Source organism: Loxodonta africana, chromosome 3 (assembly GCF_030014295.1).
Source record: "Loxodonta africana isolate mLoxAfr1 chromosome 3, mLoxAfr1.hap2, whole genome shotgun sequence".
Classification (NCBI taxonomy): Eukaryota; Metazoa; Chordata; class Mammalia; order Proboscidea; family Elephantidae; genus Loxodonta; species Loxodonta africana.
The window spans coordinates 102,040,737-102,068,295 of NC_087344.1; the positions used below are offsets into that span (position 1 = coordinate 102,040,737).

The following is a 27,559-nucleotide window of genomic DNA, read 5'->3' on the forward strand; positions in this document are numbered from 1 at the left end:
TTTTATTTCTGGAAACTGAATTCTTTAGTAAAATTGGCCAGATTATTCCTTGCCAAATGATATTTCCAAAGCAAGAATTTTGAGTTACAATGAGCCAATTAAATTATACGTGTATGTGGCCACCTGTCAATGCCCTTGCTGAGAAATATTCAAAGCATTTACATAGGTTATAAAGTCAACCAAAAAGGCCAACCTTTTAATCCAGCCTCGGTGGGTGAACTGAAGTGGAAATTTTTACTTCAATGACATAAACAGTTCAATTTCTTTTAACTGTTAAAATAATAAAAAATCTCTTTATTAGCACCATGCCGTCTCAAGCCACTTCTCCATGTAGTGTAAAAGATTCCACGGTGTGCATTTAGTTCATCAAGCATTGTGCTGTTTATGGTTCTAGCCAAGTGAGCATATTCAGTTCATTACTTTGTCCATGACTTCATTCCATTCTTAACCTTTGTTTTACACGTAAAGTGATCCCTGTTGAATGAGGCAATGAAAGGAGTCAAGTTGATACCTTTGCAAAATGTTGCTCTCTTTAGCTGACTTATTGTTGCAAGTAATACTGATCATTTCAGAAACAACAAATGTAGGCAATGCTTACTCATTTCTTAATCAGTTTACATAGTGTCATGGATTGAATTGTGTCCCCCAGAAATATCTGTCAACTTGACTAGGTCATGATTCCCAGTATTGTATGATTGTCTACTATTTTGTCATCTGATGTGATTTCCCTATGTGTTATAAATCCTATCACTATGATGTAATGAGATGGATTAGTGGCAGCTGTATTGATGAGATCTACAAGCTTGGATAGTGTCTTAGGGCAGTCTCTTTTGAGACATAAAAGAGAGAAGCAAGTAGAGAGACAGGGGACCTCATACCACCAAGAAAGCAGTGCTGGGAGCAGAGAACATCATTTGGACCTGGGGTTCCTGTGCAGAGAAGCTCCTAGACCAAGGGAAGATTGATGACAAGGACATTCTTCCAGAGCTGACAGAGAGAGAAAGCCGTCCTCTGGAGCTGGTGCCCTGAATTTGGACTCATAGCCTACTAGCCTGTGAGAAAATAAATTTCACTTTGTTAAGGCTATCCACTTGTGGTATTTCTGTTATAGCAGCACTAGATGACTTAAGACAGGTAGATTTGGAGATTTTCATTAAAACTCAAGAAGCAGTCATTTCTTAATATTGTGCCCATCAAAGGCCCCATATCTAAAAGTGCCTTCATCACATAAAAAGTCTCAAAAACAACATGAATTGAGTGGTCATATTAATATCTGTGATCTTATCAGCTGCTTTAGGAGCATTATAAATACATTCACTTTTTCTGAATTTGTCACCAGTATTTTTATCACACTGGGGAAAGACGTATATCCACTTAGAATTACTTGGCAAATGCTTATTTAAGTGCAGGACCTATGATTTATACCGTATTCCTCTATAGAAAGTTTTTATGCCAAGGTAATTTTTTTCCGTTTGATAACATAATTGCATTTCACAGTAACATCATGTTTCTCATATTCAAAGAAAGCTCTTTCGAAATTGGGGTCGTTTCTTCAGCTCATTAAGTTTATCATGCAGTGTTTTTTTTTTTTTCTGTATTCCAGTTTTACTTCCTTAATACCAGTGTTTCATAATGGCATCTAAATATTTCAACACAGACACATTTTGCATATTAATCATACATGAATATAGTTTCACTTCCACCAAAAATATGTTTTCTCCATTTTTCTTAAAGGCATAGTTTTGTCAGTGAGTCTTTTGCCGTTTAAGTTTTGCTACCCGTCTGTGTGCAGAAATATATTTCTCAGTTATTTGAAAAATGAACAGTGCAAACATTGTGAACGGCAGCTGGCGTTCTGTTCCTTCCCAAAGCTATTCAACTACTTATGTGGTTCTTTCCAGGGGAAACAAGTAGGCTGTTTGTGGGCAAATTGTTTTTGTTTTGTTTCAAGATTCTTCGGGACAAAAGCACACGCCTGTAGACTCATTCAGTTTTTGATCTCCGACTTAGGTTATTGTGTGTATTAAGTTAGGAAAATAAATATTCAGCGCTAGCGCATTGTCTGGTCACATAGAAAACACTAAATATATATTAATGTATTATTATTTTTTCCTAAAATGAAACATTTTTGGGATGTTCTTATCTACTCCAAAATTAATTTATTTAGACTCTATGTTGAAAGTGAAGAAAATTGAATCTTAAATTTCATTTAGTGGAAAGTGTTGTTTTATTTTTTAATGATTTTTAGATAATTCCTTCAATTTTCTGAGAAAAGAGATTTGATTTTCTTTTTTTTTTTTTTTAAATCTTCATATCTGTCATCAGATTTTATACTGAGATTATTTGTGTTAGCCATTTGAGGAACCTACAAAATCTCTAAAAATTTTATAATTTACTAAGATATTTCATAGATAGTTTCACAGAAAGAATTGAGTCAAAATGTAACCTGTGCTAGAGACCAGAGTTTATTAGTGGTTCCCAGGGGTAGGAGACAGGGAGGAAAGGGGGTGTCATTGTTTAGGAAGCATCGAGCTTCTGTATATGGTGGTGGAAATTTGTCAATAGATATTGGTGATGCTTTCACAGTATTAGTGCAATTGATGTCAATAAATCATACACATGAAAAAAGTCAAATTGACAAATGTTGTGTTATATATATCTTTACAGCAATAAAAAGTGTACACTATGCTACTGGCACCTTTAGAATTAAAATTATTTTTATGAAATTATACTGTTTCATTTATTAATAAACATCTACTGTGCACTGCAGAAACCCTGGTGGTGTAGTGGTTAAGAGGTATGGCTGCTAACCAAAAGGTTGGCAGTTTGAATCTACCAGGCACTTCTTGGAAACTCTAAGGGGCAATTCTACTCTGTCCCATAGAGTCACTGTGAGTCAGAACCGACTCGAAGGCAATGAGTTTTTTGGGGGGTTGCTGTGGACAAGTATATATTGGGTACTTTCTAGACACTGGACATATAGTGATAAACACTACTAAGCTCAGTGCTTATTAAGTTTGTATTTCAGTGTGGAAATAGATTTGAAATTCATCTTTATTTTAACAGTGATAGTGAACTATTTATCAAGTACCCACAGTGTCCCAGATAACATACCTGAACAATGGTAATTAAGGTAAATCTATCAAGTAAACATATATATCCCATGTTCTAGGAATTAATATAGGTTACCCCTAGAACTTTATTTTGCAAAATGAGATGCTTGGATGACAATCAGTATCAAGACCTTCTTTCAGTCTTTTTCATCTTCACCTCCTGGATCCACAGGCAAGCTTATGAATTTATTGCCACTCGATGCCATATATGTTTACAGTATTTTTCAGTATGAATTATTCCTCAACATAAAGAAAACAGAAATCCTCACAATTTGACTTTAGCAAAATCATGCTAAATAGAAAATATCGAAGTTGTCAAGGATTTCATTTTACTTGGATCCCCAATCAATGCCCATGGAAGCAGCAGTCTAGAAATCAAATAACGGGAGATGTGTAATTATAGCAGTCAAGAAGCCAAACAACGTATTGCATTTGGGCAAATCTGCTGCAAAAGACCTCTTGAAGTGTTAGGGAGCAAAGATGTCACTTTGAGGACTGGGGTGCACCTGATCCAAGCCATGGTGTTTTCAATTACCTCATGTGCATGTGAAAACTGGAGAATGAATGAGGAAGACTGAAGAAGAATTGACACCTTTGAATTATGGTGTTGGTGAAGAATATTGAGTATAGCATGGACCTGCATGAAAAATGAATAGGTCTGTCTTGGAAGAAGTGCAGCCAGAATGCTCATTAGAAGCAAGGATGGCAAGACTTTGTCTCACATACTTTGGACATGTTATCAGGAGAGAGTAGTCCCTGGAGCAGGATGTCATGCTTGGTAAAGTCGAGGGTCAGTGAAAGAGAGGAGAATCCTCAATGAGGGTGAAGTGATACAATAGTTGCAACAATGGGCTCAAGCATAACAACGATTGTGAGGATGGTACAGGACCAGGCAGTGTTTTGTTCAGTTGTACATAGGGTCACTGTGAGTTAGAGCCAATTCGATGGCACTGAAGAGCAACAAAAAAAGAAAAAAAAATAGCTTGTCAAATTTTCTAAATTGTATGTTTGCCTTTAATGTACTCAATATATCAACAATTATGATGATGGCACAGTACAGGGCAACCTTTCATTCTGTTACACATAAGCTTGCTATGAGTCAGAGGCATCTCAGGGGCCGCTAACAACAATTTTTTGCCCTAAATTGTACTTCTATTATCTTTACTTTTTAGATGAAGTCACAAAATTAATATTTTAATTGCCTTAAAATATTTTTATTAATGGTAATGATTATAGCATTGAAACATTTTGCTTTCTTTCTCTCCCTGTTCCCTCCTTTTTTGTGGTGATAGGTCATTCCTGGTGTGCAAAATAAGACCAGCAAAATCATCAGTAACCAAAACCAAGACAACCAAGAAAAAAAAGAAAAGGTAACTTGAACCTTTTAAAAATGCTTTTGATTCACTTTTGCATATCTGAGCTGTAATTAAGAGTAGTTTTTTTTTTTTTAGATGAGTGTCGAGTAGAAGTACTGTATATACGATATTTCCTTCCCTGAACATAACTGGTTCTGGTCAGGATGAAGGGCAGAAGCCTAGTAAAGAATAGGTACAAAAATGGTATACAGGGCCATCATCATCCTCTTTATCTCCTCCTGCTCAGTGGGGCAGGTTGCTTTTTTCCCCAAAACTTGCCTCTCACACTTAGGGAGCTTCTGATACTTTGATCTTGCTGCTCTCTTAACTTGGAAGTCGGTTTTCCACATTGCTCTTCAATAAGAACCCTTCTCCTTTGCGGACAGGACAAAAGCCACGTCTACTGAGAAAACTTTCCTTACTGTCGGTCAGAATTAGTCATCCATTACTGTTTTTCCACCTGTATTTTAGTAGAATTAATTGATCTAAAACTTATTTTAGGATATGGTATCAGGTAGGTATTATTTTTTCACCCATAAGGACGACCAATTGTACTACCATTTTAAAATAGACTCTCCTTTGCCCACTGATACATAATGTACCCTCTGTCATATCTTAGGTTATTAGGGTAGCCTGGTTCTGGCTCTCTTTTTGTCCCATTTTATCAATTTGGCTATCCTAGCACAACTGCCGCACTACCACAGTTTCTAACATTTTCTAATACACCTTGTTTTCTGGTAGAACAAGTCCCTTACGTATTTCTTTTTCTTTGAAAAGTATCTTGCCTATTTGCATGTTTTTTTTTATTTGCGTATAAATTTTAAAATTCACTTGTCAGATTCCATTAAAAAAAAAAAAAACTCTCCTTGGGAATTTTGTTTGGAATTGTGTAAAATCTATAAATTGGGGAAAAAAGTAACAAATGTATGATATTGAGGCTTCCTAACCATTAATATGGCATATCTTTCCATTTGATGAATTCTTCTTTTACAATTTTATAATAAATTTTTATCATTTTCTTCAGAAAGGTATTTTTAATCTTTTGATTTATTTCTAGGTACCGTTACATGTTTTGTTACTATAATATTAATGATGTATTTTTAAATTGTATTTTCTGTTTACTGCTGTTATGTAGAATTAAAACAGACTTTTTGTGATTTGACTTCTTGTAGCTTTATTCTCTTAATCTTTTTTACTGTTAAATAGTCTCCGTGTAGAATATTGGGAAAACCAAAATGCTGAAATAAAAAAAAAAAAATCCCTCATAAAACCGCCACACAAAGATGACCTTCTTAAATTTTCCAGATAATGCCTTCTAGTGTTTTTGTGCATGTAAGAATATGAATCTCAAATTCTAATACTACATCTATAGATTTTTATTTTTGGATTTTTTGTATACATAATAATAACCATTTTGAATAAAAACAGTTTTATTTTCCCCTTCCAGTATTTCTTTTTTTTTTTTATATATGCTAAGACCTCCAGTACTATGTTTAAAAAAAAATGGTAGCTAACATTCTTTTTTTTTTTTTAATTTTTATTGTGCTTAAAATGAAAGTTTACAAATCAAGTCAGTCTCTCACGCAAAAACTTGTATACGCCTTGCTACGTAATGCCAATTGCTCTCCCCGCAATGAGGCAGCCCGCTGCCTTCCTCCACTCTCTCTTTTCATGGCCATTTCATCAGCTTCTAACCTCCTCTACCTCACATCTCCCCTCCAGGGAAGAGATGCCAACATAGTCTCAAGTGTCCACCTGATCCAAGAAGCTCACCCCTCACCAGCATCCCTCTCCAACCCATTGTCCAGTCCAATCCCTGTCTGAAGAGTTGGCTTCGGGAATGGTTCCTGTCTTGGGCCAACAGAGGTCTGGGGGCCCTGACCACCGGGGTCCTTCCAGTCTCAGTCAGACCGTTAAGTCTGGTCTTTTTACGAGAATTTGGGGTCTGCATCCCACTGCTCTCCTGCTCCCTCAGGGGTTCTCTGTTGTGTTCCCTGTCAGGGCAGTCATCAGTTGTAGCCTGGCACCATCTACTTCTTCTGGTCTCAGGCTGATATAATCTCTGGTTTATGTGGCCCTTTCTGTCTCTTGGGCTTGTAATTACCTTGTGTCCTTGGTGTTCTTCATTCTCCTTTGATCCAGGTGGATTGAGACCAATTGATGCATCTCAGATGGCCACTTGCTAGTGTTTAAGACCCCAGATGCCTCTGTCCAAGGTGGGATGCAGAATGTTTTCTTAATAGATTTTATTATGCCAATTGACTTAGATGCCCCCTGAAACCATGACCCCCAAACCGCGCCCCTGCTATGCTGGCCTTCAAAGCATTCAGTTTATTCAGGAAACTTCTTTGCTTTTGGTTTAGTCCAGTTGTACTGACTTTGCCTTACTGTGTGTTCTCTTTCCCGTCACCTAAAGTAGTTCTTATCTACTGTCTAATTAGTGAATACCCCTCTCCCGCCCTTTCTCCCTCCCCCATCTCTTAACCATCAAAGAATATTTTCTTCTCTGTTTAAACTATTTCCTGAGTTCTTATAATAGTGGTCTTATACAATATTTGTCCTTTTGCAATTGACTAATTTCACTCAGCATAATGCCTTCCAGATTCCTCCATGTTATGAAATGTTTCACAGATTCCTCACTGTTCTTTATCAATACGTAGTATTCCATTGTGTGAATATACCATAATTTATGTATCTATTCATCTGTTGATGGGCACCTGGGTTGCTTCCATCTTTTTGCTACTGTAAACAGTGCTGCAGTGAACATGGGTGTGCATGTATCTATTCGTGTAAGACAGCTAACATTCTTGTCTTTTTACTGGTACTTAAGGAAATGTTTTTCATATTTTACCAATGAGTATGATATAGGCTATTGGTTCTTTTTTTTTTTTTTGTAACTAGTCCTTCAGGTTAAGGAAATGCTCCCTTTTAGTCCTGTTTTGCTAAGAATTTTTACCAGGAATGGTGTTGAATTTTATCAAATGTATTATCTGAATTCACTGAAATAATAGTTTATGTATGTATGTGTTTGTGTGTGTGTTTTTTCCTTGAGTCCCTTAACATGGTAAATTACATTTAATAGGGTTCCTAATGCTGAACCGATCTTAAATCCTTGGATTAAATTTATTTCGGTCATAATATGTTACCTTTTTTTTCCCATTGCTGGTATTTTTTTTTAGAATATTGTGCATCTGTGGTTATGGTCAGATTGGCCTGAAATTTTCAGTTTTTATACTCTTCTTATCTGGCTTTCTTTATGCCAGTTGACTGCTCAAGTAAATACAGTTTGTGTATTTTTTTTTTTAATTTTTATTGTGTTTAAGTGAAAGTTTATAAACTAAGTCAGTCTCTCATACAAAAACTTATATACACCTTGCTATTTTCTCCTACTTGCTCTCCCTCTAATGGGACAGACAGTATACTCCTTCTCTCCGCTCTCTATTTCCATGTCCATTTGACTAGCTTCTGACTTCCCCTGCCCTCTCATCTCCTCTCCAGATAGGAGCTGCCCACATAGTCTCATTTATCTACTTGATCCAAGAAGCTAACTCTTCACCAGTATCATTTTCTATCCCATAGTCCAGTCTAATCCTTGTCTGAAGAGTTGGCTTTGGGAATGGTTCCTGTCTTGGGCTAAGAGAAGGTCTAGGGACCAGGACCTCTAGGGTCCTTCTAGTCTTAGACCATTAAGTCTTTTTACGAGAATTTGGGGTCTGCATCCCACTGCTGTCCTGCTCCCTCAGGGGTTCTCTGTTGTGATCCCTGTCAAGGCAGTCATCAGTTGTTGCTGGGCACCATCTAGTTCTTCTGGTCTCAGACTGATCTAGTCTCTGGTTTATGTGGCGCTTTTTATCTCTTGGGCTTATAATTACCTCGTGTCTTTGGTATTTGTCATTCTCCTTTGCTCCAGGTAGGTCGAGACCAATGGATGCATCTTAGATGGCTGTGTGCTAGCGTTTAAGACCCCAGATGCCACTCTCTACAGTGGGATGCAGAATTGTTTTCTTAACAGATTTTATTATGAGATAGGTGTATTTCTTTCCAGTTCTCTGGAAGAGTTTCTGTAAAATGGTAATTATTGATTCTTTAAATGTTTGGGCTTGTGTTTTCTATATGGAAAAGTTTAAAGACTGATTCAGGTCATTAACAGTTAATGAACCATTCAGATGTTCTGTTTTTTCTGTAGTCAGTTTTGGTCATTGACTCTTTTCTAGGAATCTGGTGATTTTTACCTAAGTTTCTATATACACTTGTTGGCATAAAGTTGTTCATGTATTCTCTTAATTTTTATTATCTCTGCTTTATCTTCATTAGATCTCTTTCGTTCAAATATTGTTTATTTTTTCTTTTATATTTCTTTTTCTTGATCAGTCTTGAAAATAATTTTTCATTTCATCTGTTCAAATAAATAGTTTTTGAAATTTGTTCTTTATTGTATCTTTTTTCTGCCTAATTTTTGTTCTCATGTTTATATTGCCTTACCTTTTTTGAGGGGTTTATTGTCCCTTTTTTCCTCTAATAATCTTTAGCCAGTTTCAGAGTTCATTAATTTTTTTCTTAAATAATTTTTATTTTGCTCTAAGTGAAAGTTTACAAATCAAGTCAGTATCTCACATATAAACTTATATACACCTTACTACATACTCCCACTTACTCTCCCCCTAATGAGTCAGCCTGCTCCCTCCTTCCAGTCTCTCCTTTTGTGACTGTTTTGCCAGTTTCTAACCTCCTCTACCCTCCCATTTCCCCTCCAGACAGGAGATGCCAACATAGTCTCAAGTATCTACGTGATGCAAGTAGCTCACTCCTTATCAGCATCTCTTTCCAACCCATTGTCCAGTCCCATTCATGCCTGCTGAGTTGTCTTCGGAAATGGTTCCTGTCCTGGGCCAACAGAAGGTTTGGGAACCATGACCACTGGGATTCTTCTAGTCTTAGTCAGACCATTAAGTCTTGTCTTTTTATGAGAATTTGGGGTCTGCATCCCACTGTTCTCCTGCTCCCTCAGGGGTTTTCTCTTGTGCTCCCTGTCAGGGCAGTCATCGGTTGTGGCCGGGCACCATCTAGTTCTTCTGGTCTCAGGATGGTGTAGTCTCTAGTTCATGTGGCCCTTTCTGTCTCTTGGGCTCGTAATTACCTTCTGTCTTTGGTGTTCTTCATTCTCCTCTGCTCCAGGTGGGTTGAGACCAATTGGTGCATCTTAGATGGCTGATTGTTAGTGTTTAAGACCCCAGATGCCACACTTCAAAGTGAGATGCAGAATGTCTTCTTAATAGAATTTATTTTGCCAATTGACTTAGATGTCCCCTGAAGCCATAGTCCCCAAACCCCTGCCCTTGCTCCGCTGACCTTCGAAGTGTTCAGTTTAATCAGGAAACTTCTTTGCTTTTGGTCCAGTCCAGTTGTGTTGACCTCACCTGTATTGAGTGTTGTCCTTCCCTTCACCTAAAGTAGTTCTTATCTACTATCTAATCAGTAAATAACCCTTTCCCACCCTCCCCCCTCTCCTAACCACAAAAGAATGTGTTCTTCTCAGTTTAAACTGTTTCTCAAGATCTTACAATACTGGCTTATACAATATTTGTCCTTTTGCATTTGACTAATTTCACTCAGCATAATGTCTTCCAGGTTCCTCCACGTTATGAAATGTTTCACAGATTCATCATTGTTCTTTATCAATGTGTAGTATTCCATTGTGTGAATATACCATAATTTATTTATCCATTCATCCGTTGATGGACACTTTAGTTGCTTCCATCTTTTTGCCATTGTAAACAGTGCTGCAATAAACAGGTGTGCATATATCTGTTTGTGTAAAGGATCTTATTTCTCTAGGATATATTCTGAGGAGTGGGATTTCTCGGTCGTATGGTAGTTCTATTTCTAGCTTTTTAAGGAAATGCCAGATAGATTTCCAAAGTGGCTGTACCATTTTACGTTCCTGCCAGCAGTGTATAAGTGTTCCAGTCTCTACACAGCCTCTCCAACATTTATTATTTTGTGTTTTTTGGATTAATGCCAGCCTTGTTGGAGTGAGATGGAATCTCATGGTAGTTTTAATTTGCATTTCTCTAATGGCTAATGATCGAGAGCATTTCCTCATGTATCTGTTAGCTGCCTGAATATCTTCTTTAGTGAAGTGTGTGTTCATATCCTTTGCCCAGTTTTTAATTGGGTTGTTTGTCTTTTTGTGGTTCAGTTTTGACAGAATCATGTAGATTTTAGAGATCAGGCCCTGGTCAGAGATGTCATAGCTGAAAATTGTTTCCCAGTCTGTAGGTGGTCTTTTTACTCTTTTGGTGAAGTCTTTAGATGAGCATAGGTGTTTGATTTTTTAGGAGCTCCCAGTTACCTGGCTTCTCTTCATCATTTTTAGTAATGTTTGGTATTCTGTTTATGCCTTGTATTAGGGTTCCTAACATTGTCCCTATTTTTTCTTCCATGATGTTTATCATTTTAGTCTTCATGTTTAGGTCTTTGATCCACTTGGAGTTAGTTTTTGTGCTTGATGTGAGGTATGGGTCCTGTTTCATTTTTTTGCAGATGGACATCCAGTTATGTCAGCATCATTTGTTAAAAAGACTATCTTTTCCCCAATTAACTGACATTGGGCCTTTGTCAAATATCAGCTGCTCATATGTGGATGGATTTATATCTGGGTTCTCAATGCTGTTCCATTGGTCTGTGTGCCTGTTGTTGTACCAGTACCAGGCTGTATTGACTACTGTGGCTGTATAATATGTTCTAAAATGAGGTAGAGTGAGGCCTCCCACTTTGTTCTTCTTTTTCAGAAATGCTTTACTTATCCGGGGGTTCTTTCCCTTCCATATGAAGTTGGTGATTTGTTTCTCCATCACATTAAAAAATGTCATTGGAATTTGGATTGGAAGTGCATTGTATATATAGACAGCTTTTGGTAGAATAGACATTTTTACTATGTTAAGTCTTCCTATCCATGAGCAAGGTATGTTTTTCCACTTATGTAGGTCCCTTTTAGTTTCTTGCAGTAGTACTTTGTAGTTTTCTTTGTATAGGTCTTTTACATCTTTGGTAAGATTTATTCCTAAGTATTTTATCTTCTTGGGGCTACTGTGAGTGGTATTGATTTGGTGATTTCATCTTCGATGTTCTTTTTGTTGGTGTAGAGGAATCCAACTGATTTTTGTATGTTTGTCTTGTAACCTGAAACTCTGCCAAACTCTTCTATTAGTTTCAGTAGTTTTCTGGAGGATTCCTTAGGGTTTTCTGTGTATAAGATCATGTCATTTGCAAGTAGAGATAATTTTACTTCTTCCTCGCCAATCCAGATGCCTTTTATTTCTTTGTTTAGCCTAATTGCTCTGACTAGGACCTCCAGCACAATGTTGAATAACAGCAGTGATAAAGTTCATTCTTGTCTGGTTCCCATTCTCAAGGGAAATGTTTTCAGGCTCTCTCCATTTAGGGTGATGTTGGCTGTTGGCTTTGTATAAATGCCCCTTATTATGTTGAGGAATTTTCCTTCTATTCCTATTTTGCTGAGAGTTTTTATCATGAATGGGTGTTGGACTTTGTCAAATGCCTTTTCTGCATCAATTGATAAGATTATGTGGTTTTTTCTTTTGTTTTATTTATATGGTGGATTACATTAATTGTTTTTCTAATATTGAACCAACATTGCATACCTGGTATAAATCCCACTTGGTCATGGTGGATTATTTTTTTGATATGTTGTTGAAGTCTATTGGCCAGAATTTTGTTGAGGATATTTACATCTATGTTCATGAGGGATATAGGTCTGTAATTTTCTTTTTTTGTGGTGTCTTTACCTGGTTTTGGCTTCATAGAATGAGTTAGGTAGTATTCCATCCTTTTCTGTGCTTTGAAATATCTTTAGTAGTAGTGGTGTTAACTCTTCTCTGAAAGTTTGGTAGAACTCTGAAGTGAAGCCCTCCCGAGAAGGGCTTTTTTTTTGTTGGGAGTTTTTTGATTACCTTTCAATGTCTTTTTTTGTTATGGGTGTATTTTGTTGTTCTACTTCTGATTGAGTTAGTTAAGGTAGGTAGTGTGTTTCTAGGAATTCATCCATTTCTTAGAGTATAATTTTTCGTAGTAATCTGGTATGATTCTTTTAATTTCAGTTGGGTCTGTTGTGATATGGCCCATCTCATTTCTTATTCAGGTTATTTGTTTCCTTTCCTGTATTTCTTTGTCAGTCTGGCCAACGGTTTATTAATTTTGTTAATTTTTTTAAAGAACCTACTTTTGGCTTTGATAATTCTTTCGATTGTTTTCTGTTCTCTAATTCATGTAATTCTGCTCTAATTTTTTATTATTTGTTTTCTTCTGGTGCCTGACGGATTCTTTTGTTGCTCGCTTTCTATTTGTTCAAGTTGTAGGGACAGTTCTCTTATCTTGGCTCTTTATGTATGTATGTGTTCATTTATTGATATAAATTTGGATTCTGCAAAGGTTTGTTTTATGAACTAATACGTGATCTATTCTAGAGAATGTTCCGTGTGCACTAGAAAAAAAGTATACTTTGCAGCTGTTGGGTCGAGTATTCTGTGTAAGTCTATGAGGTCAAGTTGGTTGATTGTAGCAGTTAGATCTCACTTTTCGATTCTGTTAAAGTTTGTTTTATGTATGTTGCGGCCCTGTCATTGGGTGTATAAGTATTTAATACAGTTTTATCTTCCTGGTAAATTGTCCCTTTAATCATTATGTAGTGTACTTCTTTGTCCTTTGTGGTTGATTTAACTTTAAAGTCTATTTTGTCAGAAATTAATATTGCCACTCCTTCTCTTTTTTGATTGTTGTTTGCTTGATATATTTTTTTTCATCCTTTGAGTTTTAGTTTGTTTGTGTCTCTAAGTCTAAGGTGTGTCTCTTGTAGGCAGCATATAGACAGATCATGTTTTTTTTTATCCAGTCTGAGACTCTCTGTCTCTTTATTGGTGCATTTAGTCCATTTACATTCAGCATAATTATAGATAAGTAAGAGTTCATTAATTTTTAACCTTGTTTTTTTCTAAAATAAGCATTTAAGTCCATAAATTTCCTTTTAAGTGCCCCATTACTTACGTCTCAAGATGTTGTTTTTAGGTTGAATTTTTTGTTGTCCAATATGAATTTTTTTTTTCAGTTTCCAATATGATTTTTCTTTTTTAAAAGGTTTGTTTAGAAACATTTGTAAATTTTCATAATAATATTTAAAATGTTTTAAAAATCTTTCTGACCTATTTCAGTTATAATCAGAGATGTTCTTTGCATAATATTTGTTATTTGACATTGGTTGAGACTGGTTATGGGCTAGCATTGTCAGTAGTCGTAAATGTCCTATTTGGGATTGAAATGAATAGCTGTTATCTAATTATAGGGTACAAAATTTTTTTTTTCTTTAATTATGGGGTACAGGTTTTTATAAAGGTAATTAGATCAAACATATGCATTGAGTTATTCACATCTTCTCTATTACTGATTTTTTTTTGGTCCCCCTAATCTAACAATCTCATATTTTTGTGGGAAAATTAGTCTATTGCTTCGTGTAGTTGTTTCAGTTTTTATTTGACATGTTTTCAAACTAGTTTATTAAGAGCCTATGAGTTTAAAATTTTTATATTTTCATAGGGGATTGACCCTTTTATTAAAATGTGGCATTATGGATTAACATCTTAACATGTGTTTCCACTAATATCACTTAAACTATGCCAGCTTTCTTTCTTGGCTTTTTGAGTCAGACACATAGAATGAATACAGGTTCCCAACCTGGATGAATCTTGTTTTATAAAGAATTCTCAGGAGAGGCTCTTTTTTCTTTTCTCCTTCACCCTGATGGTTCAATGGTAGAACTTGCTCCTTCTGTGCAGGCAAGATTCATGGCCAAAGGACCTCATGCACAGCCACCACCTATCTGTCATTAGAGGCTTGTATGTTGCTATGATGCTGAGCAGGTTTCAGCGGAGCTCCCAGACAGAGTAGGAGGAAAGGCCTGGTGATCTACTTCTTGAAAAATTAGCCAGTGCAAACCCTATGGATCACAACAGTCTGATCCACAGCCAATCATAAGAATGGCTCAGGACCAGGCAATGTTTGTTCTGTTTACCTGGGATCTCCATGAATTGGGGGCCAACTTGACGGCAACTAACAACAACAACAACCGCAGGATAAGGCCAAGGGCAAAAAATATCCCTACTGTCTCTTGTGGTTAGGATTTTGATTTCTTAGTTTGTGTTTTAACTTCATCCATTGTAGGTTTCACCCTGAGGGATGGGAGTGGGGGAACATAACTGAACTGAACCACTTGCGAAAACTTTATTATACAAATGTACCTGGTGCCCATCAAGACACTGACCTTTTGAAGATTTTGGGAGAAGGATAATTGAACAGGATAAGGGAAAGTAACATTAAATTGTTTACCAAATTATAGAATTTTCTGTCTTAACCTGGTTGGCTGCTGTCTTTGAGTTCAGATCTTAAGCACAAAGCTTATATGCAGATTAGCAGTAGCACATACTTTATTCTATGGGATATTTTTGGCAAATGTTGATAAGCACAGATAATATATAGATTATGGAAGACCATGGTTACTGCTTGCAGAAAGAAGTCTCACGTACGGGTTGCAGGTAGTTACTCACAGGCTTCTTCCTCAACCTTTTAGAGGTCAAGGCTTTATGTGTAGGGGTGGGAGGTTAGGGTCTCTAGTTCATCTTCCCACTTGGCCCTGAGTGGAAGTTTGGGACTCATTATAACCTTATCTCTTGCTAGATAAAAATGAGCATATTCAGGGGACATCTCGGTCAATGGCATAATGTAGTTCATAAAATGTTCTACATCATACTTTGGGATGTAGCGTATAGGTCTTAAAAGCTTGCAAATAGCCATCTAAAATACATCTATTGGTCCCATCTCGTTTGGAGCAAAAGGGAATGAAGAAAACCGAAGACTCAAGGAAAATATTAGTCCAAAGCACTAATGGACCACAGCCTCCACCATCCTGAGCCCAGAAGAGCTACGTGGCTACCACCACCACCACCACCACCAACCACTCTGACAGGTATTGCAATAGAGGGTCCTGGACGGAGCAGGAGAAAAATGTAGAAGAAATTTCAAATTCACAAAAAAAAAAACCCAGACTTTGTGGTCTCAGAGAGACTGGAGAAACCACCGAGACTATGGCCCCTAGATACCCTGCTAACTCAGAACTGAAGTCACTCCCAAAGTCAACTTTCAGCCAGAGATTTGACAGGCCTGTAAAACAAACAGCAACACATGTAAAGAACATGTTTTTCTTAGTTCAGTCAAGTATACAAGACTAAATGGGTAACACCTGCCCAAAAGCAAAGACAAGAAGGCAGGAAGGGACAGAAAAACTGGACAAATGGACATGAAGAACCTCAGGTGGAAAGAGAAAGGGGGTGAGTGCTGACACATTGTGGGGATTGCAACCAATGTCACAAAACAATTTGTGTATAAATTTTTGAATGAGAAACTAATTTGTGCTGTAAACTTTCCACCTAAAACACAAAAAGTTAAAAAAAAAAAAAAAAGAACATATAGTGAATGATAACACTAATATGAAATTCCAGAAAATGCAATCTGTAGTGATAGTGTTATGAATTGAATTGTGTTTCCCAAAATGTGTGTCAGCTTGGCTAGGCCATGAATCCCTGTATTGTATGAGTGTCTACTGTTTTGTCATACGATGTGGTTTTCCTATGTGTTTTAAATCCTACCTCCATGATGTTAATGAGGCAGGATTAGAGACTGTTATGTTAATGAGGGAGGACTCAGTCTACAAGATTAGGTTGTATCGTGAGTCAATATCTTTTGAGATATAAAAAAGAGAAGCAAACAGAGAGACAGAGGGACCTCATTACCACCAAGCAAGAAGAGCCAGGAGCATGTGTGTCGTTTGGATCTTGGGTCCCTGTGCTGAGAAGCTCCTAGACCAGGGGAAGGTTGGTGACAAGGACCTTGCCCCAGAGCTGACAGAGAGAGAAAGCCTTCTCTAGGAGCTGACACCCTGAATTCAAACTTCTGGCCTTCTAGACTGTGAGAGCATAAATTTCCCTTTGTTAAAGCCATCCAGTTATGGTATTTCTGTTATAGCAGCACTATAACTAAGACAGAATTTGGTACTGAGAGAGTGGGGTGTTGCTCTAACATATCTAAAATGTAGAAGCTGTTTTGAAACTAAATGAAGAGAGGCTGGAAGAGTTTTAAATTGCCTAATAGTAAAAGTCTAGATTGCTCTGAAAAGACTGATGGTGGAATTATGGACATCAATGACATTTCTGGTGAGGACTGAGAAGGAAATGAGGAGAGCTGTTACACTGGAGACAGCGCAGATGGTGAGAAACAGCAGTAGAACCAGGAGATCAGCACTGGAGCCAACCCATGGAGCTAGAGAGCTGAGTGTCTTTGTTCAGGAGGCTTCCACCAAACAAGAAGAGCCAGGAGTGTGTGCATCCTTTGGACCCAGCGTCTTTGTGCTGAGAAGCTCCTATACTAGGGGAAGATTGATGACAAGGACCTTCCCCCAGCCGACAGAGAAAGCCTTCTACTGGAGCTGGCACCCTGAATTTGGGCTTCTAGCTTCCTAGACTGTGAGAGAATAAACTTCCCTTTTTTAAAGCCATCCACTTGTGGTATTTCTGTTATAGCAGCACTAGGTAACTAAGAAAGAAAGCAGATTAGTGATTGCCTGAATGGGTGCTAGGGGAAGGGGTAAGAATGAAGAGCTATAAAGGGACACAGCAAAACTTTGAAAGTGATAATTATGTTTATTACCTTGATTGCAATAAAGCTGTTAAAAACAAAAATTCTCTGTCCTCCTACAGTTAGTGAGCCAAGATAAACAAGGTAAAATCCATCAATTGCCATTTTACAGCAACAAAAACCAAACCCAAGTAGATTCTCATAGCGGCGCTATAGGACAGAGTAGAACTGGCCAATAGGGTTTCCAAGGAGCAACTGGTGGATTCAAACTGCTGACCTTTTGGTTAGCAGCTGAGCTCTTAAACCACTGTGTCACCAGGACTCCATTTTAAAGCAATTCGGGAACCAAAAAAACCAAACGAAACCCACTGCTGTTGAGTCGATTCTGACTTATAGAGACCCTATAAGACAGAGTAGAACTGCCCCATAGAGTTTCCAAGGAGCACCTGGCGGATTTGAACTGCCGACCTCTTGGTTAACAGTCGTAGCACTTAACCACTATGCCACCAGGGTTTCCAATTTGGGAACAATAACTCATAAAATGTGAAATCTGAAAGGGGCTCTATAGGGGCAGAGATTTTCATTATTACTCTATCAGCATTTTACAGAACAGCGCCTGGCACCTAAAAGGCGTTCAGCATATATTTGTTGAATGAATAAACTAAAAACCAAACCACTTGCTGTTTAGTTGATTGTAACTTATGGTGACCCCATGTGTTTCAGAATACAACTGCTCTTTAGGGTTTCCATGGCATCACAGTTGAATTTTTTTCTGTAAGGTGAGTGTACTTGAACTTCTCAGTGGAACCTCCACAACTGTCAAGGTATAATTTAAGAAAAAATAGAAACATGATTCATGAAATTTTACAAAATCTTCAACTGCCAGGTATTTAACTCATTAATGGGGGTACCAACAAGATGGTAAGATTGATCCAGAGAGAATTGGAGAGAGTGAAGTATTTCTAATTGTTGTAAGGAAGAATGGCTAATTAAGATCCTAATTCAAATACAAAACTAGTTAGTCTTTCAGGGCAATAAAACTGTAACCTTTGGAGTTATCTTTTCTATAGAACTCAAATAATTTACGTTACTTTGTTTTCTAAAAGTTAACATCTACCCTTACAGAATTGTAAAATATCCTTATCAAAGTAAAGAGCAAGTCAGAAAAGGTATACATCCCTAGAGCATCAATTGGGTCTGCTGGGTGATGCCCAGCCATCAAGCACTTGAAAAGATCATGCAGTAATCCCATTGCCTAATTTTCAAGTCTTGGGTAATTTTTCTTATTGTCTGTTATTTAAAAAAAATTTTTAATGTCTTCAGTGGATGAAGTTTGTCCTTATTTATTTATTTATTTTTCAATTGCTCAACATACGTTTTCAAGTCCTGAGTGGTCTTACCTTGGTTTATAGTATGCTAAAAGGTATGTTCTAGTCCCACCTGTGATATTACCACTTAAACCATTTAAACTGTCAGTTACACAAACCAGGGGTCCTACGATCTAAGGGCCATATCCAGCTCACTCTCTATGTAAAGTCTTATTGAAACACAGCCATACTTGCTCTTTTACATATTGCCTATGGCTGCTTTCATGTTACAATATAGTTGAGTGTTTCCAACAGACACTAGTGCCCCTACGTCTAAAATATTACGGCTTGTTAAAAAAAGAGTTTTCTGTTCTCTGACATAATCTTTGGTCTTTCATCCTATCTCTAAAGCCCTATGTGTACTTTGTCCCCAGAGTTGGAGTGAGAGAAACTGCCTTGCTCCTGCTTGTGAATGGGTCTGTTGCTGCTTCATAGCTCTTTTGTTGAATGAGGCAGTTGAAACAGAGTGAATGACAACCATTTGTTTATTCATTCAGCAAATAGTTAATGGAGGCCTACTCAGAGTCACTATGACTTGGAATCCACTCCGTGGCACACGACAGCTAAAACTGTGTACTGTAAAGGTCCCCAGGTAACAAAGACGTTTAAGTGCTTGACTACTAGCCAAAAAGTTGGCACTTCGAACCTACCGAGAGTCATCTTGGGAGACAGTCTTGGCAGTCTGCTTCCAAAAGGTCACAGCCTTGAAAACCCTATTGGAGCAGTCCTACTCTGCAAAGATTGGGTTGCCATGAGTTAGAATCTTCTCAATGTCAACTAACAACACCTAAGTTACGTGTACTTCGCTCTAGCCCTCTTTGTCACAGGGAGAGCCAGGTCCTACCCACACTCATCTCTCATGTGCAGTGGAAAGATGCCCCAGGTATCTGGCAACCACACTCAAACTATTAGAGATCAGGACATGCTTATCCTGTATTCTTTCCTAGAGTATTGGTAGGAGTTAATTAAAGGATGGTTTTTGGCCTTGGCCTTAACATGTGGTTGTTGTTAGTGGACATCAAGTTGGCCCTCAACTCATGGAGATCCCAGGTACAACAGAATAAAACATTGCCTGGTCCTGCGCCATCCCTTGATTGGTTGTGGATCGGACCGTTGTAATCCATAGGGTTTGCATTGGCTGATTTTTCAGATGTAGATCACCAGACCTGCTTAGCTAAAGGAGACACATGAGACTATGTGGGCAGCCACTGTCTGGAGGCGAGATGAGAAGGCAGAGGGAGACAGGAACTGGTTGAATGGACATGAGAAATACAGTGTGGAGAGAAGGAGTGTGCTGTCACATTGAAGGGAGAGCAACTAGGGTCTCAGAACAATGTGTGTATAAGTTTTTGTATGAGAAACTGACTTGAATTGTAAACTTTCAGTTAAAGCATGATAAAAAAATTAAACGAACAAAAATTGAACAGCTTCCTCTTAAAAAAAAAAAGCAGAACAACACTATTAAAGAGAATTTACATCTCTTAATATTATTTTGAAAGTTGGCTGTTTTGTTGTGAGTATTGTCATTGACATAGAATCATCTTTGTAGTTCTGAGGAAGAGGTTTACTGAAAAGAGTTCCTTTGCCATTTTACTCACCATTTCTTTCACTTTTAAGCTTTTTCAAGCAAGAATTAAGGAGATACAGTGATTACATTTCTGTATTCTTCTGTTTAATAAGCATTTCATATTTGGCATCTTCCTTCATCCTTCTTGCATTTATCTCTTTTTGGATTTTCTACAAATATATAAAGTACTTATTTGGCTTGATACTATCTTAAGTAAATTTGAGTGCATGCTTTTTTTTTTTTAATGAATCTCAGATAGTGTTTTCCATTTTGGAGAATTTATTACATACTTTCTGTAATGGATCGGTTATTGTCCACTTACTGAAGTGCATCCCGCCATTAGTGGTTTTATTTTATAAAGCCTAATTGAATATATTTTATTGAAACACTGTAGCAAAACCAGTCTCAATACAGTTAACTTTGGCATTTGTGGAGTGCTTGGATACATCAGCTCCTATTCCTTTTAGCAGCTTGGATCTTGCTGTCAAGTTTGACATGTTTTATTTTTTTCAGCATTCAAGAAAATATCTCCATTCTGTGAAGGTAATCTGATCATAGGGTTTTGTTCTAGCTACTTTAATTAAGTCTATTTGAACCAAGTACTGATGTGCTGTGTCATTTGATATGTAAATTTAAGTAATACTAGTAGAGAGTTGGAAAAAATAATTCATCGTAAAGATTTTCTTTATGAAAACATTAGAAATGTATGTTGACCAACAACTGATTATAGACGCATACCTTTTCATTTAGATAATCTTGGTATTTCAAGTATTTTTTTAAGAATAAAATCTATAACTTCTACAATTGAAGAAAAATTAAAAAAAAAACTGTAAAATTCCTGTACTATATCAGAAAATTTTTCCTCTAGGTTTATTTTTGAATTTTCCTCTGTTTGAATTATTTTGTTAATAATAAGAAAATTACATTTTGGCACTGAAGAAAATATATACAATAGACTTTCTCACTGGAAAGGAGTGCATTCCTCTTGGTAGGTTAACAGTTTTAAAAGCTGGGCGTTTGAATTCCTGTTTTCTGCATTGATGTGTTTACATCACAGGGTCACTTTTATATAACATAAGCACAAGAGGATAATAATACTTGTTTTAAAGTTCTGCTGATTTGACTGAAGTTAGATGCAGTCAAAATATTTGTGGATTATCTTTTTATTCTGCTTGTAATTGAGGAAGAGGATTGTACAAAGGCCATTCATTATCCCTTCTCTCACATTTTGCATCTTCAGAGGCAAGGAACTGCCCCACCTCCAGTGAAACTGCCCCCTCCTTATACGGTGCCGTCTGATGAGAGTGATGAAAATGAAGAGTATGCATTCACCGACAGTGAGTTCCTTGTCATTATTTAGGGTGGAATGCAGAATATACTAGACTTTAACACTTGTTGTAAATTATCGATTATAGAACGGTGGGTTCTTAAAAAATGTGCATGAACGTATCATGCTGAAAAAGAAAATTTACATCTTGTATACTTTGGTGGTTTTATTTTCCTAAGCTTTTCTCGTTGGCAATGATAAATTATTAGAGTGAATATCGAAGGAAGCTGGTGTACACTGTTTTACCCATATTTTGCCCTGATCTTATTATTTGATTGTAAATTTAAAAAACGCAAGGAAGTTCTAGAGATTGGAGTTTGACACATAAAAATCTGAGTTGGATATAGATGTCAGGTCTTGATTATCTGCCTTCCTCAGAGGAATGGTGATGTTGATCATGCAGAATTACAAAAGGCCTGCTAAACCATATTTTCTCATTTGGAATTTATATCATGCTTTTCTTTTGCATTAGCTGTATCAGATATCCAATCGTACATGTATTTAATGGGGACTTTATTTGTTTTTTTTTTTGTTTGTTTTTATTTGTAGGAATTTGCATTTCTTTAATGCATGTACAGCATATATAGTTAGACCTGATTGCTAATGGATACGAGCTTTCTTTTTGGAGTAATGGAAATATTTCCAAAATTAGATTGTGATGACGGTTGCACAATTCTGTAAAGATACTAAAACCCCCTGAATTACACATTTTAAATGGGTGAATTTATGGTATGTGAATTTTATCTCGATAAAACTTCTTTTTTTTTTTTTTTTAAATAATGTTTTCCTTTTTAAAGTATAGAATAGGCGTTTGATATAGAAATTGCAAGAGCTAAAACCCTGGCTCCAGAACTTAATTACTATGCATCTGACCTTAAGCATGACCTTTTGTATAAGAAAGGATGTAATAGTGGTACCTCCTCCATAGGACTGTAGTGAGGATTGGGATAAAATAAGGCATTTAGCCTGCCCCATAGTGAGTCTTCAACAGGTATTAGCTTTTATGTTGTTAATGATGGTATTTTAAGCTGATTTTTTTAAAACTGATTTGTATTCTGAAATTTTACAGGGCCCTTTTCCGTGCTTTTTTTTTTTTTCATTTATTTAACCAGTTTTTGTTGAATGCTAACTGCTTTTTATTAATAGTATTAAGTGAATGTGGAATGAAATGAATGAAACGTAGCTCCTTCTTTCTTGATGAGGTCATCCAGCCTGGAAGGGAAGATACAAAGGCGTGGAAACAAAATTTGCTAAGACTATTGTAGCATCTTAGCTTTCAGCTGCTTTTTGGAGAGCTCACGTGATGGACACAAATGAACTGCATGTGCACATGTGTAACATACTCCCTTGGTCTGATGTGGATATTAGGGGAGCTGCAGCAGGCTGGAGATAGATTGCTAATTATTCATAATTTCTAGGATGCTAAAAGGCCAGAATTTGCATAGTTGTTAGGAAACCTGGTTTAAGTGTGTGACTTCGATTACATTCTAATCCCAGTTCTACCACTTACTGGTTGTCAGTTCTTGGACAAGTTACTTAACCTCTTCATGTCTCACACTTGCTTATTTATAAAGGGGTGGGAGGCTGGTCTTATAATAACCTGCCTGGTCAGACTGTTGTGAGAATTAGAGGAGAAAAGCATTTAAAGAACTTACTACAAGGAGTATCGTACCTAGTATGCACTGTGGTGTACCGTGCACCAGGCACTGTTCAAAGGTTTTTATATGTATTATTAACTCAGTTGACACAATAATATTGTGAGGGTCCCTTATACAAACTGAGCCTCAGAGAAATTAAAGAATGGCTCAAAAGTCCCATAGCTATAAATAGTGGAAATGAGGTTTCAACTGGTATTCTGACTCCAGAGCCTATTTTCAGTAAACATCATCTACTACACATCCCATTGCTAGAAACCTGTTACGGTAGCAGAAATAGGTACAAAGTGGCTTGGGCTTATTTTGGGAATAACACTTCTATGCCGTTGGATGTGCAGAACAGCAGCAGTTGCCCACAGTTATGAGCTTATGTGCACATGTGTGTTCACACACACAAACAGACGCAGATGCGCAGCATCAGTGGACTTCAGGGAGGACACTGACTTACACTGGGTGCAAAAAAAAAAAAAAACTCTGACATCTAAGTTATCTTCTAACTATGACATTTCACAGATACTCCAGCAAACCTATTCGGGCTGTGAACATGACTTTCCTCTTCATTATGTACCCCAGTGTTTTCCCTCCCAGTGTACATTTCCCTTCCTACTTAACATGCCACTGAATTTACTGTTAACCTTTTTTCCAGAGAGTCTGAACTGTATGGGATTTTTTTTAAGATGGGTCACATTAAAAATGCAGGAGAACCTAAAGCCTCTGGCCTTCTTGTATATCCTTTTGTAACTGATCATGTGGGATTTTCTTTGTCCTTGTTGTTTGTTGTTAGGTGCCGTGGAGTCAATTCCAGCTCCTGGTGACCCTAGGCACAACAGAATGAAACACTGCCTGGTTCTGCACCATCCTTACAATCGTTGTTATGCTTGAGCTCATTGTTGCAGCCACTGTGTCAGTCCACCTTGTTGAGGGTCTTCCTCTTTTCCACTGACCCTGTACTTTGCTAAGCATGATGTCCTTCTCCAGGGACTGATCCCTCCTGACAACATGTCCAAAGTATGTAAGACGCAGTCTCACCATCCTTGCGTCTAAGGAGCATTCTGATTGTAGTTCTTCCAAGACAGATTTGTTTGTTCTTTTGGCAGTCCATGGTATATTCAATATTCTTCACCAACACCACAATTCAAAGGGGTCAGTTCTTGTAAGGTCTTCCATGTTCATTGTCCAGCTTTCACATGCATATGATGTGATTGAAAATACCTTGGCTTGGGTCAGGTGCACATTAGTCTTCAAGGTGACATCTTTGCTTTTCAACACTTGAAAGAGGTCCTTTGCAGCAGATTTGCCCAATGCAATGTGTCATTTGCTTTCTTGACTGCTGCTTCCATGGCTGTTGACTGTGGATCCAAGTAAAATAAAATCCTTGACAACTTCAATCTTTTCTCCATTTAGCAAGATGTCCAGTTGTTAGGATTTTTGTGAGGATTTTTCTCCATTTATCATTGGTCGAGTTGTGAGGATTTTTGTTTTCTTTATGTTGAGGTGCAATCCATACTGAAGGCTGTGGTTTTTGATCTTCATTAGTAAGTGCTCCAAGTCCTTTTAACTTGCAGCAAGCCAAATGTGTCATCTGCATAATGCAGGTTGTTAGTAAGTCTTACTCCAATACAGATGCCCTGTTCTTCTTCATATAGTCCAGCTTCTCGGATTATTTGCTCAGAGTACAGATTGAATAGGTATGGTGAAAGGATACCACCCTGATGCACACCTTTCCTGACTTTAAACCACTCAGCATCCACTTGTTCTGTCCGATCAACTGCCTCTTGGTCTATGTACAGGTTCCTCATAAGCACAATTAAGTGTTCTGGAATTCCCATTCTTCGCAGTGTCATCCATAGTTTGTTATGATCCACTCAGTCGAATGCCTTTTGCATAGTTAATAAAACACAGGTGAACGTCCTTCTCATAGTCTCTGCTTTGTCCTTAACTCTTACTAAATGAATACTCTGCTCGTCAATCTACAACTGAAAGTAGATTGGTTCACCATTTTATCACATTTGTAATGTCCCAACACTAGCATTTCTTTTTATATTGATTACAGTGTGATTATGTGAGTTTCCCACTGTACGCGACTATGAAGTGAATGACTGGAATCCCACAAGGAAGTGGTGATTGTATAGAGAGATCACTGACATAATATACACATAATTTTAAAGCTCTGTTAAAATCTAACTCAGGTGAATGTGGTGAGATTTGATAAATTATTTTTTTATAAAGTTCATCAAGGCAAGAAATATTTACTGAGTAGGTACTATGGGTGGGCAGGTACTGTTTTGGATGCTGGGAACCCCGCGGGAACAAGATCACTCCTCTTATTAGCTTATATTCTTGGGGGTGGGGGTGGGAGTGGGGGATGAAGCATTCTAAACAAGTAAAACAATGTTGTTAGTTGGTTTTGAGTCAGTTCCAACTCTTGGTAACCACATGTACATCAGAACTAATGCAGCCTGGTCCCACACTATCTTCATGATTGCCAGCATGCTTGAGTCCATTGTTGTCTTCCAACCTAGGGGGCTCATCTTACAGCACTATATCAGATAGTATTCTGTTGTGAACTGTAGGGTTCTCACTGGCTAATTTTCAAAAAGTAGATAACCAGTCCTTTATTCCTAGTCTGTCTTAGTCAGGAAATTCTGCTGAAACCTCTCCACTGTGGGTGACCCTGCTAGTATTTGATATACTGGTGGCACAGCTTCAAGCATCATAGTAACACAGAAGTTACCACAGTATGACAAACTGGCAGAGAGGTAGCGTAAAGCAATTTGTTATTAGCTGCCCTCCAATTGGTTCCTGACTCACAGAGACTCCATGCGCAATGGGATTGGATCATTGTGATCCATAGGGTCTTCATTGACTGATTTTTTGGAAGTACATGGCCAGGCCTTTTTTCCTAGTCTGCCTTAGTCTGGATGCTCCATTGAAACTTGTTCAGCATCATAAACAATAAGATAGTTTAAATACTAATAAGGCTATGAATAAAATAAAACAGGGTTGTGTGAGAAGAAACATCTTGGAGGAGGCAATATTAAGTAGGATGGTTAAGAAAGGCCAAGATACTTGGGATAAAACCTAAATGACAAGAATGAACCAGACATGCAAATACTGACTTATAGTCATCACACAGATCAGGTTTTGTAATTTTTTTCAGACCAAGATGCACGATAACATTTATTTTATTTAACAACTAGGTATGGATGCATACATACAAATAAACCAAAACCAAAACCCGTTGCCATTGAGTCAATTCTGACTCATAGCGACCCTGTGGGGTTTCCAAGGAGTACCTGGTGGATTTGAACTGCTGACGTTTTGGTTTGCAGCCGTAGCTCTTAACCACTATGCCGCCAGGGTTTCCCACATACAAATAGGCATATATAATTGAATCAAAATTTCATGAAACGTTACTTACCTTATAACATGTAAAGAACTGTAACTTTTTTTTTATTCTATTCAATTTTATTTTTTAAAATGCTGGTTGCAACTCCTATTTCATAACCGACAGTGTAAAAAATTCTCATCTAGATCAGTGACTTTCAAGCTTTAGCCTATATCAGATTCACCTAGAGTGTCTGTTAAAACAGTCATTGTGGAGCCCCACCCCTAGAGTTTCTGATTCTGTAGGTCTGGGGTGGGACTTGATAACTTGCATATCTAATTAGTTCCCAGGTGATGCTGATATTTCTGATGCAAACACCAAAAAAAAAAACAAAAAAACAAAACCCTTTGCCGTCGAGTTGATTCTGACTCATAGCAACCCTATAGGACAGAGTAGAACTGCCCTAGTAGAGTTTCCAAGGAGTGTCTGGTGGATTCAAACTGCTGACCTTTTGGTTAGCAGCCGTGCTCTTAACCACTGCACCACCAGGGATCCGATGCAAAGACCACTCACTCAAAACCATTGGTACTGATGGTATTTGACGTCATGGGAGGCAGTGATTTTACTTAGGAAGACAGTGTAGACAGCAAACAGAAGCAGTCTCAATACCTGTTTCATGAGCCAACAAAGTAGCATCCTAGCATAACGCTTTCAGGATATTATGGGATCGTGTAGTTAAGAGAAGAAAGTGTTTCAAGAAGAGATCAATCACTGAATTTCAATGGTAAACTGTGGAATGCTACTAAGAGGCCGAGTCAGATGAACACATGGAAGTAGCCATTGAGTTTAGCAAAATGAAATTGATGAGGAAGAAGAGAAAGGGGATACTTGATAAAATAAGCATAGTAATTATCTTTCAGATTGTTGTGAGAATTAAACATGGAACGCAGTAGGCGTTTACATTACAGATAACTTATCTCACATAGTTGAACGTTTTTCATGACATTCTGGTATCTAATTGAATCCAAATTGTATGAATTTAAGCCTAGGAACAATGTTTCACATTGACACGTAGCTGTTGACGGAAGTGCCAGTACCAAAGGGTGCAGGATTTGTCGGCAGTAGGGATCGACCGTGCAGGAACTTTC

The 27,559-nt window shown here is 37.5% G+C and overlaps 1 protein-coding gene across 2 annotated transcripts in view; it reads left to right on the forward strand.

Annotated features, from left to right (window-relative positions):
• The window catches only part of PATJ (PATJ crumbs cell polarity complex component), a 415,355-nt gene that overhangs the window by 161,102 nt on the left and 226,694 nt on the right, over nt 1-27,559 (forward strand). For both annotated transcript variants that reach the window (XM_010591221.3, XM_010591223.3), the window contains exons 26-27: nt 4,406-4,483; nt 21,342-21,438. In XM_010591221.3, the coding sequence (XP_010589523.1) occupies nt 4,406-4,483; nt 21,342-21,438 (175 nt within the window). The remainder of the gene's footprint in view (nt 1-4,405; nt 4,484-21,341; nt 21,439-27,559) is intronic.